The following is a 12,500-nucleotide window of genomic DNA, read 5'->3' as shown; positions in this document are numbered from 1 at the left end:
CGTAAGAGGTTATCGTGAGGCGTTTGCCGTTGCATACCTGTAAGGGAATATTTATTTTAATGTTACTGTTTTTAAAATGTTCTATTTTTCCTTTCCTCATTGGGCTGTTTTCCTTGTTGGGTCCCCTGGGCTCCGCGTAATAGGTTATCGTGAGGCGTTTGCCGTTGCATACCTGTAAGGGAATATTTATTTTAATGTTACTGTTTTTAAAATGTTCTATTTTTCCTTTCCTCATTGGGCTGTTTTCCTTGTTGGGTCCCCTGGGCTCCGCGTAATAGGTTATCGTGAGGCGTTTGCCGTTGCATACCTGTAAGGGAATATTTATTTTAATGTTGCTGTTCTGAAAATGTTTTGTTTTTCCTTTTTTCCTTTCCTCACTGGGCTATTTTCCCTGTTGGGTCCCCTGGGCTCCGCGTAATAGGTTATCGTGAGGCGTTTGCCGTTGCATACCTGTAAGGGAATATTTATTTTAATGTTACTGTTTTTAAAATGTTCTATTTTTCCTTTCCTCATTGGGCTGTTTTCCTTGTTGGGTCCCCTGGGCTCCGCGTAATAGGTTATCGTGAGGCGTTTGCCGTTGCATACCTGTAAGGGAATATTTATTTTAATGTTACTGTTTTTAAAATGTTCTATTTTTCCTTTCCTCATTGGGCTGTTTTCCTTGTTGGGTCCCCTGGGCTCCGCGTAATAGGTTATCGTGAGGCGTTTGCCGTTGCATATCTGCGAGGAAATATTTATTTTAATGTTGCTGTTCTTAAAATATTATATTTTTCCTTTCCTCACTGGGCTATTTTCTCTGTTGGGTCCCCTGGACTCCGCGTAAGAGGTTATCGTGAGGCGTTTGCCGTTGCATACCTGCAAGGAAATATTTATTTTAATGCTGCTGTTCTTAAGATGTTTTATTTTTCCTTTTTTTCCTTTCCTCACTGGGCTATTTTCCCTGTTGGGTCCCCTGGGCTCCGAGTAAGAGGTTATCGTGAGGCGTTTGCCGTTGCATACCTGTAAGGAAATAATAATTTTAATGTTACTGTTCTTAAGATATTCTATTTTTCCTCTCCTCACTGGGCTATTTTCCCTGTTGGGCCCCTGGGCTTATGGCATCCTGCTTTTCCAAGGTTATCGTGAGGCGTTTGCCGTTGCATACCTGCAAGAAAATATTTTATTTTAATGTTACTGTTCTTAAAATATTCTATTTTTCCCTTTTTTTTCCTTTCCTCACTGGGCTGTTTTCCTTGTTGGGGCCCATGGGCTTATAGCATCCTGCTTTTCCAACTATGGTTGTAGCTTAGCAAGTAATAATATAATTATAATGTTTTTAATGTTACTGTTCTTGAAGTATTCTATTTTTATTTATTTCCTTTCCTCACTGGGCTATTTTCCCTGTTGGGGCCCCTGGGCTTATGGCATCCTGCTTTTCCATCTAGGGTTGTAGCTTAGCAAGTAATAATATTATTTTAATGTTTTTAATGTTAATGTCCTTAAAATATTCTATTTTTCCTTTTTTTTCCTTTCCTCACTGGGCTATTTTCCCTGTTGGGGCCCCTGGGCTTATAGCATCCTGCTTTTCCAACTAGGGTTGTAGCTTATTTAATAATAATAATAATAATAACAATAATAAAAAACACCGTTAATGTTTTCGGGTAAAAAAATGGTCATATAGTGAATTTCAAACTTGACCTCGAGGCAAATAAAATACCTTTACACCAAGAGATGGAAAAGTATTGAGAGCAAGTTTCGACCTACCTTTGTGTCATCACACACAGTGAGAGTGGTTTCCTGTCCGGGACATCTCTGGTCTGTGTTCTGAGGTTTGGGGTTCGTGCATTTCCGACGCGAAACCTCAGAGGAGAGAGAGAGAGAGAGGAGAAAGGACGTGAGAAACTGTATTTTGTTCAAGAGAAAGTCAAACCAGGTGGAAATATGTAAACATTGCAAAGTATTCGGATGAAAATATATTCTTTTTATAAGAAAAAAGAGGAGAGAGAGAGAGAGAGAGAGAGAGAGAGAGAGAGAGAGAGGAGAGAGAGAGAGAGAGAGAGAGAGAAACTGTATTTTGGTCAAGAGAAAGTCAACTCGGGTGAAAATATGTAAATATTGCAAAATATTCGGATGTAAATATATTCTTTATATAAGAAAAAAACATCGTACCTCAGAGGAGAGAGAGAGAGAGAGAGAGAGAGAGGAGAGAGAGAGAGAGAGAGAGAGAGAGAGAGAGAGAGAGAAAAGAAAGGACATGAGAAACTGTATTTTGTTCAAGAGAAAGTCAACTCGGGTGAAAATATGTAAACATTGCAAAATATTCAGATGAAAATATATTCTTTTTATAAGAAAGAACCATCGTACCTCATAGAAGAGAGAGAGAGAGAGAGGAGAGAGAGAGAGAGAGAGAGAGAGAGAGAGAGAGAGATAGACCTCAGAGGAGAGAGAGAGAAAGGAGAAAGGACGTGAGAAATTGTATTTTGTTCAAGAGAAAGTCAACCCGGGTGAAAATATGTAAACATTGTAAAATATTCGGATGAAAATATATTCTTTATATAAGAAAAAAAACATCGTACCTCAGAGGAGAGAGAGAGAGAGAGAGAGAGAGAGAGAGAGAGAGAGAGAGAGAGAGAGAGAGAGAGAGAGAGAGAGATAGAGGAGAAAGGTCTGGGTGAGAAACTGTATTTTGTTCAAGAGAAAGTCAACTCGGGTGAAAATATGTAAACACTGCAAAATATTCGGATGAAAATATATTCTTTTTATAAGAAAAAAACATCGTACCTCAGATGGTAGATAGCAAAATATACTGCAATTCTATATCAGATGAATTAATAGTGTAAACTTCTCTCTGGCATCAACTTATTCGTTTAATTGATATTTTTAAGGGATTTTTATTACTATATTTTCAGCGCATAGGCCATTGTAATGGTAATTCAGTTGCTCTGTTGTAGCCAAGACTAGATGAAAACTCCACTGCGCAATAATAGCAAACAAATAGAATTCCAAAGCTCTGCAGGGACGGAAGAAGTAATTCCCTTTAAAATGTAACTCTAGAAGATTCAATATAAATATTTGAAGGGATGTAATTAATCTTACTACTTCGTTTGCCAGTGCCAAGATGGTAAGAAAATTAATTCCCTGGATCAGAGCAAATCGGAAGACAATTTAGATAAGAATCAGACAGAGAGACAGACAGAGTAGGTCGTATCACATAAGAGAGCAATAACCCTTACTTTTTAAAGAAAAATGTATGGAACTCAAAACCAGAGAGAAAATTCTTCTATTTGAATCGACATACATCACCCTCATGCTTTAATTTATGCAAACAATTTCATTTGAAATGAAATTAACAAATATTGGAGGCAAGTATATAAAACGATTCGAGAGGCTTAAATATATATATATATATATATATATATATATATATATATATATATATATATATATATATATATATATATATGTATATATATGCATATATATATATATATATATATATATATATATATATATATATGTATATATATATACATATATATATGCATATATATATGCATATATATACATATATATATATATATATATATATATATATATATATATATATATATATATATATATGCATATATATAAGTATTCATCCACTTATGCATCCGATCTGGCGGCAGTTTGCGTAAACTGATCAACTATAAACAATAACACAAATAAGTGAATGTAACAAACAAGATAGAGATTCCTCTTCCTCTTGCTGCATCTCCGCTTACCTGTATTCCCATGCCACCCTCAATGCAGCCAGAGGAGCACTCCGTATGCTCGTAGGAACTCCACCCTCCAAGGACTACCTTTGGAGTGCGGTCAGCTGGCCAGGGCGTGCAAGTTCCCGCGATGCACCACTGCGTAAAAGACAATGAAGAGTAGTAGTAGTAGTAGTAGTAGTAGTAGTAAAAGATTGCCCAGCCTATACTGCTGGACACGGGCTTTTGCGTTGGCAGCCCGTCAGTAGTTATTCATGCTGGGCCTTATAGACCAATAGATACTTCAGTGGTGGCCTACTGGAAATGTCCCTGCTTTGTGACATATCGGAATTGGGTTCGAGTCCCGCTCAAGCTCTACAGTTTTTTTTAGCGTCTGCATCCTCCCCATCCGTGTGAGTTAAGGATGAGGGGTTTGGGGAAGCCTATAGATCTATCTGGTGAGTCATTAGCAGCCATTGCCTGGTCCTCCCTGGTCCTATCTTGGATGGAGAGGGGCTTTGGCGCTGATCATATGTATATATGGTCAATCTCAGGGCATTGCCCTGCTAACCAGGGCAATGTTACTGTCTCTTGTCTCTGCCATTCATGAGCAGCCTTTAAATCCTTTAACGTAAGGATACAGGTTACCATCATAGATAACCTGATTAGTAATTCTTTGATAAAATTATGGTGTAGAAATAATGGGTTTCAAGATATGAATTGATCGAGTGAACATAAACAGAAGAAATTATCTGTTTTGTTATGATATGTAGATGACTTGAGTAGTTCATCTACGATATTAAGCAAACAGTTTCAAAGCTATACTTTCTATGGCTTGCTACCTCCTGTATCTATCTATCGATCTATCTATCTATCTATCTATCTATCTATCTATATATATATATATATATATATATATATATATATATATATATATATATATATATGTGTGTGTGTGTGTGTGTGTGTGTGTGTGTGTGTTTTGGTGTGTGTGTTTGTATCACTTTTCATTATTGAAATTATTTCTTCGGAACATACTAAGAAATACACATTCTCTCTTCTCATGGTATTTTGATAAAGCATCAAATCTCTTGCTTAGAAACGCATACATTTATTTCAACTTCTGCCGACTAGTTCCCTTTGCAAAGCAACTTCACTTACACTTTCTTTGCCGCAGTAAGTGCCATCAAGTGCAGGTCCTGCTTTGAAGTAGCCGATTCGATGAGGGCTTCGGCACATGACAGTCTGACACACATCCTGTTGAATCGTAATGACAGATATTAAGTATGTAATGTAAGAAGTTTTTAATTGGCTTACACATTCACAGAGGCTTTCGAGATAACGTGGTACTCTTTTGATTTATTCATGAGCCGAGAAGACGATATATCTTGAAAATATATATGAAAATATGATTACGTTTTCATGTTTGCTCTGTCACTCGAATGCAAATTTACAGCTTCTTTCAGCATTGCCATCTGATTGTGATTTGTTTTGACTAAATCAATCAGGTTTCTTTATCTCCTCGAAGTAATTTGTATCCATCCTTAGAAGGACTTGTGATATTCATTAAAACAAGATTTTTCCTATAGACTTAAAGTTGACTACATATTCACAAACATAAAATATTTTGAAGAACAGAATCGAAACGTGTCCCGTACCGCCCCAATCGTCTCATTGTAAAGGGTGGCGTCGTCGTCCCTCAAAAAGACTCGACACTGGTCGTATGCATCCCAACTCTGTCCCGGAAGTTGGTCGTAGATGCTGTGGTCGTGAATCGACGGTTCGGAGGGCACGTCGTCTAAACATGGAGCTCTGGAGATTAGAGATCATTTAGTGATAAAACGGATTGTAAATGTCATTGAGACAAAAATGAAATAGGATGAAAAAAAAACTTTTGGCTAGAGCGTTTGAACGGTTATCAAAATTTGGCTGAATAATTTTTTTAGTCATTGATAAAAAGTGGAGGTTTAGACTTCTGGGGTCTCGTGATCATTCAGTAATAAAACGGAGCGTAAACGTTGAGATATAAAAGAATAGGATGAAAAAACCTTTACCAAGAGTGTTTGAACGGTTATCAAGATTGGCTGAATTATTACTTTAGTTATTGATAGAAAGGGGATGTTTAGAGTTCTGGGGTCTCGTGATCATTCAGTAATAAAACGGATCGTAAACATTGAGATAAAAAAGAATAGGATGAAAAAACCTTTAGCTAGAGCGGTTGAACGGTTATCAAAATTGGTTGAATTATTACTTTAGTTATTGCTAGAAAGGGGATGTTTAGACTTCTGGGGTCTCGTGATCATTTAGTAATAAAACGGATCGTAAACATTGAGACAAAAAAGAAATAAGATGAAAAACCTTTAGGTAGAGCGTTTGAACGGCTATCAAAATTTGGCTGAATTATTTTTTTAGTTATTGATAGAAAGGGGATGTTTAGACTTCTGGGGTCTCGTGATCATTTAGTAATAAAATGGATCGTAAACATTAAGACAAAAAAGAAATAGGATGAAAAAAACCTTTAGCTAGAGCGTTTGAAGGGTTATAAAAATTGGGCTGAATTATTACTTTAGTTATTGATAGAAAGGGGAGATTTAGACTTCTGGAGTCTCGTTGGGGGTAGAGGAGGCGTGGCAATTAAAAACAAAATAAGAGGTAGAAATAGAAACGCTACAAAGATTAAAACTTCGCATCTCCTGCAGTGAGGTATGCAGGACCAAGTAAAGGAAGTGCCCTCAAAAGGAGCATTTTCTGAATGATGAGACGAATTTTGAAAAATCTGTCACCACTAATGCTTATTGATGCAAGAAGTTGCAACATAGCCTGGCACAGCAAATAAAAAAGGAATAAAAGTTGGAGGTGCCTGAAGTCCGTTTATGTAAAGGTGGGAGACTATTTGATTTATGAATAGGATGTTAAGAGTAAAAGTTCATGTCCATGGAAAGTGCTCAAATCTATAAAGGATCATATAAAGGATAGTCATTAGGTAATTACAGAAGTATATATATACAAAAGAATAAAAATAGTACTGCACGGCTTTCATGGCAACTGTAAAATAGAGGAAATTATTGTTATATGCTTAACTCAAAAGTTGACACTCACTGTAAGGTCTCGATAATTTCCCGCGAGCAAGAAGACCAGTTTGTCTCGCCACTGGTGGATCTGGATGCTGACATCACAAAGCCGTTCTTGGGGCAGGAGTTACCATACCCATCGTGAAGCATGCCCAGGCTGAAAAGGAAAGAATTGTAAAATCACAATCTCTCTCTCTCTCTCTCTCTCTCTCTCTCTCTCTCTCTCTCTCTCTCTCTCTCTCTCTATATATATATATATATATATATATATATATATATATATATATATATATATATATATATACACACCCCATCTGAGTGGAGACACCTTAACGTGGTGAAAGTGTTTTGCTTCAGCATGATCAGCAAAGCTGTACTAGTCAGGGCCACCCATACTAGGTTACTTTGCTGTGAGCGGCTAGACTAAAATCTCCCATCATCATCAATAGTAGCCAGTGTGGTGATGAAAACTGGCCAAACCTGACATGAATAAGGACATGTCTGAGGCCTTTGTCTTGAGCCCTTTGTCTTGCAGTGGACTAGAATCAACTACACACACACACACACACACACACACACATATATATATATATATATATATATATATATATATATATATATATATATTTACAAAGCTGGTCTGGTGTAGAGCAAGTACAGTAGTTTATTAATGATTTTATTTATATTCTATTTGTGCATTGAAGAGAGGTTAGCCAGCTCTTAAGATGACTTCTTCTCATGTAAACATAAGTTTATTATGTAAAGTATGTAGGACTTCCGTCGTTAATTTTATTGTATTCTTTATTCAAGTCAGTATATGTAAATTTACGTTTATTTTTAAGAATTAACTTTTTTATTTCACGTAATTTTGTTACAAAATCTTACGTAATCTGTTTGAGGGTGTTATGTGACCATACAAGATAGGAGCAAGGGCTTATGTAATGTTTTTTTATATTTTTATTAGGTATTGCGTCATGTTTATGAGAGAATACGCAATATGCCACGTACTTTGGAAAATTCGCGAAAAACCTAGCGATAGGATGTTTTTCATTTTCTGGACAAAAGGTGGGCGGAGCTAGCTGACAGAGAGTCGCCTTGTTGTGCGTGATAGTTGCCCAGGAAACCCAGGATTCATCTCCCTGTTGTGTGAGTAAGCGTTTGAGAGAGCAGTACTTGGTAACTTTGACGCCTTAGCAAAGCGCCACGCTTCCAGAACTCGCTCTCCCGCAGCTCAGTGTATTGTTCTATGCCAGTCTATATCCACAGTTTTTCTAGCTCTTCAATACATCGTCCTCTCATCCTTCCCATGCTTCGTATGCAATCTCTAGGGACCCAGTCTGTTATTGTTCTTGCCCATCTATTATCTATCATTCTCATTATATGTCTTGTCCATGTCCATTTCTTTTTATTACTTGCTGTTAGAATATCCTCTACTTTATTTTGCTCTCGTATCCATGTTGCTCTTTTTCTGTCTCTTAGTTAATTCCATCCTTATTCTTTCCATAGCTCTTTTATTTTCATACGCACACACACATCTATATATATATATATATATATATATATATATATATATATATTGTATATATATACATATATATTCAATATATATATATATATATATATATATATATATATATATATATATATATATATCTTTTTCTCACCTGGGGAGGGGATTATATTGAATGTTAGGGAGTTAGGTTGCCATTCATATCTTTTCTTGACCTCGTTTACACTGCTGGTACCCCATTCAAAGTTAGTTCCTTTAATATTGTTTCTATATTTGACTAACTAGTAGCAAGTTTTTAATAATATATTAATATAAAAATCATATACACATACACATATGTATTTATCAATTTATCTATATAGGTAGATAGAGAGATACATGACTTTACGCAATGCCAATGTATTTTACACATATGTGTACAGTACATCGAGAAGACTGAAAAAAAAGACATCTAAATAAGAGAAATAGATCGTGGTTTCCCATGACTTACTTGTGGCCCATTTCGTGAGCCATGACGTAGACGGAGGCGAATCCAGCAGAGGGGTAGGGCTTACCCCAGGTGTCCGTTGCCCCCAGTTCCACGATGACAGCACTGTAGCCTGAGTGGCACACGCCTCGAACTGCGGCTAGACCTGAAGGTTTAAAAATTGAAATGTAGATCAAGTTAGGACCAGGGAGGGCCAGGCAATGGCTGCTGATGACTCAGCAAGTAGACTTATAGGTCCCCCAAACCATCCATCCCTAGCTTACAAGGATGATGAGCTTGCAGACACTACTAGAAACGATCAAGCTTGAAAGGGTCTCGTATTATAGGTCCCCCAAACTACCCATACTAAGCTTACAAGGATGATTAGCTGGCAGACACTACTAGAAACGATAGAGCTTGAAAGGGTCTGTAAACCCTGTCCAAAATATTGTCAGGCAGAGACTCTTCCAGTATTTAAAGGGAGATCCTTGCATTGAGTATGTGTATATCAAAGACACTTCTTGTGGTTATCAATGTTCTCTCTTTAACTGATGTTCAGGTTTATCAATGTTCTCTCTTTAACTGAAGTTCAGGTTTATCAATGTTCTCTCTCTAACTGATGTTCAGGTTTATCAATGTTCTCTCTTTAACTGAAGTTAAGGTTTATCAATGTTCTCTCTTTAACTGATGTTCAGGTTTATCAATGCTCTCTCTTTAACTGAATTTCTGAAGTTTATCTGTTATAGATAGTGTTTTATAGGATGATAATCTTCTACCAAGAACAAGCAAAAATCCATATGAACAGAGAAACTATTTTGTGGAAAAGAAACGAATAATTTTTGCTATTAAGTTAATCTGAAATAAAAAATCAGTTAACTGATCTCAAATACTAGACTAACTTTTAACTCTTGTTCATGCACATAGACTCATAAAGGACAATAGCTTCTTAGTTTTAGACAATATGTTAGTCATCGTGGGAAATGTCGAAAAGTAGACTCACCCATTGTAGAATAGGAAGTTTTTCCATCAGGTTTCGAGACGCTGTAGAAGTTGAGGCTGCAAATCAATATGCTTTTATTAGTATAATTGATCAGTGACAAGCAACTCGAGATTTTAAACATTTGTTTATTAACTTTAAACCTTTTTTATTCATTATGCATTTTATATGTTTTATCTTTTCTTAGTTTTAATTTGAGCAAATCAATTTCAAATTAATCTCATAAGATTATGACAATGTGATTATTAATTTCTCTAGTCGTATGGTTTCCCTCAACTCAATCATGAATAAGAAATAAGAAAGTAATAAGAAATAAGAAAGCAATAATGAAAAAGAAATTAATAAGAAATAAGAAAGTAATAAGAAATAAGCAATTAATAAGGATTAAGAAAGCAACAATAAATAAGAAATTGATGAGAAATAAGAAAGTAATAAGAAATTAATAAGGATTAAGAAAGCAACAATAAATAAGAAATTAATAAGAATTAAGAAAGTAATAAGAAATAAGCAATTAATAAGGATTAAGAAAGCAATAATAAATAAGAAAAATAATAAGAAATAAGAAAGTGATAAGAAATAAGAAATTAATAAGGATTAAGAAAGCAACAATAAATAAGAAATTGATAAGAAATAAGAAAGTAATAAGAAATAAGAAATTAATAAGGATTAAGAAAGCAACAATAAATAAGAAATTGATAAGGAATAAGAAAGTGATAAGAAATAAGAAATTAATAAGGATTAAGAAAGCAACACTAAATAAGAAATTAATAAGAAATAAGAAAGTAATAAGAAATAAATTAATAAGGATTAAGAAAGCAACAATAAATAAGAAATTAATAAGAGATAAGAAAGTGATAAGAAATAGTTAATCAGAAATCCCATCTTCTAAGACGCCCTTACCCGGAGATGAGGATGCCCATATCCCAGGGATTGCCGTCGACTTTGTTGGTGGCCTCCTGGTTCTTTCTCTCGTTGTAGAGCCTGAAGGACTCGTAGAGCTTCTCGCGGTCGCCCCCGAAGTGGTGGAGGGTCTCCGGTTGCTTGGGCATCACTTCGATGTAGTTGATGACCAGGTGGATCTTCTGACCCAACGTTGGGTGGTGGAACAGCGCCTGGATCTGTATTATTATTATTATTATTATTATTATTATTATTATTATTATTATGGTGGGGGTGGGGGGTGAGATTTCGGTGTGTTGTTTTACCGTGGGACAATGTGGTGTTCGTTTTCAATGACGATATTGATGTAGATACTGATATGTATTACACACGCAAATTTATATATATATATATATATATATATATATATATATATATATATATATATATATATATATATATATATATATATATATATATATATGCAGAAGAACCACAGGGAAAATGAAAATACGAAATATACGCTTAAGTCCTGACTAGTTTCGTGATACTTCTTCAGGACTTAAGCGTATATTTCGTATTTTCATTTTCCCTGTGGTTCTTCTGCATCTGAGCATCACGTTTTCCTGTGATTTTTACACACACACACACACACACACACACACACACACACACATATATATATATATATATATATATATATATATATATATATATATATATATATATATATATATATATATATATATATATTATATAGATATAAATATATACACCCGTTGAAGTACTACCGCTAGAGAGTTATTGGCTCTGGTCCTTTGACCGGATTCCTCTCTCTGGTTACGGATTATTTTTCCTTTGCCTACACATACAGAATAGTCTGGCATATTTTTTTCAAAATTTTCCTTTGTACTCATACACCTGACAACACTGAGGTCACCAAACAATTCTTCTTCACCCAAGGGATTAACTACTGCAGTATATTTGTTCAGTGGCTACTTTCCTCTTGGTATGGGTAGAAGAGACTCTTTAGTTATGGTAAGCAGCTCTTCTAGGAGAAGGTCACTCCAAAATCAAACCATTGTTCTATAGCCTTGGGTAGTGTTTTACCCTCTGTACCATGGTCTTCCACTATCTTGGGTTAGAGTTGCTTGAGGGAACACTTGGGCACGCTGTTCCATCTTATTTCTCTTCCCAAAATAATGTCTACACTCTTTGGATTGTTACAACTTGTTCAATTGATTGACATTAACGTGGAAAACAGATTCGCAGGAGAGAAACAATGCATATTTAAAGATTCACAGAGTTCACACTGAAAAACTCTCAGAATCTTTAAATATGCATTGTATCTCTCCTGTGAATCTGTTTTACACGTTAATGTCAATCAATTGAACAAGTTGTAAGAATCCAAAGAGTGTATGGATTATTTTGGGGCACTCTGTATACACATGTCTGTGTGATTTAGAGTGTATGGATGATTTTGGGACACTCTGTATACACATGTCTGTGTGATTTAGAGTGTATGGATGATTTTGGGACACACTGTATACACATGTCTGTGTGATTTAGAGTGTATGGATGATTTTGGGACACTCTGTATACACATGTCTGTGTGATTTAGAGTGTATGGATGATTTTGGGACACTGTATACACATGTCTGTGTGATTTAGGGTGTATGGATGATTTTGGGACACTGTATACACCTGTCTGTGTGATTTAGAGTGTATGGATGATTTTGGGGCACTCTGTATACACATGTCTGTGTGATTTAGAGTGTATGGATGATTTTGGGACACTCTGTATACACATGTCTGTGTGATTTAGAGTGTTTGGATGATTTTGCAACACTGTATATACATGTCT

The 12,500-nt window shown here is 35.6% G+C and overlaps 1 protein-coding gene across 1 annotated transcript in view; it reads right to left on the bottom strand.

Moving 5' to 3' along the window:
* LOC137630849 (A disintegrin and metalloproteinase with thrombospondin motifs 10-like) overlaps positions 1–12,500 on the bottom strand; it is a 47,518-nt gene that overhangs the window by 8,100 nt on the left and 26,918 nt on the right. The window contains 8 exon segments of the mRNA XM_068362396.1: positions 1,744–1,839; positions 3,744–3,872; positions 4,875–4,970; positions 5,372–5,525; positions 6,813–6,941; positions 8,785–8,926; positions 9,761–9,816; positions 10,658–10,875. Coding sequence (XP_068218497.1) covers positions 1,744–1,839; positions 3,744–3,872; positions 4,875–4,970; positions 5,372–5,525; positions 6,813–6,941; positions 8,785–8,926; positions 9,761–9,816; positions 10,658–10,875 — 1,020 coding nt within the window.

This window comes from Palaemon carinicauda, chromosome 39 (genome assembly GCF_036898095.1).
Source record: "Palaemon carinicauda isolate YSFRI2023 chromosome 39, ASM3689809v2, whole genome shotgun sequence".
Taxonomy (NCBI): Eukaryota; Metazoa; Arthropoda; class Malacostraca; order Decapoda; family Palaemonidae; genus Palaemon; species Palaemon carinicauda.
Note: the sequence above shows the minus strand (reverse complement) of the source record. Positions and strands in the feature narration are given on the sequence as shown.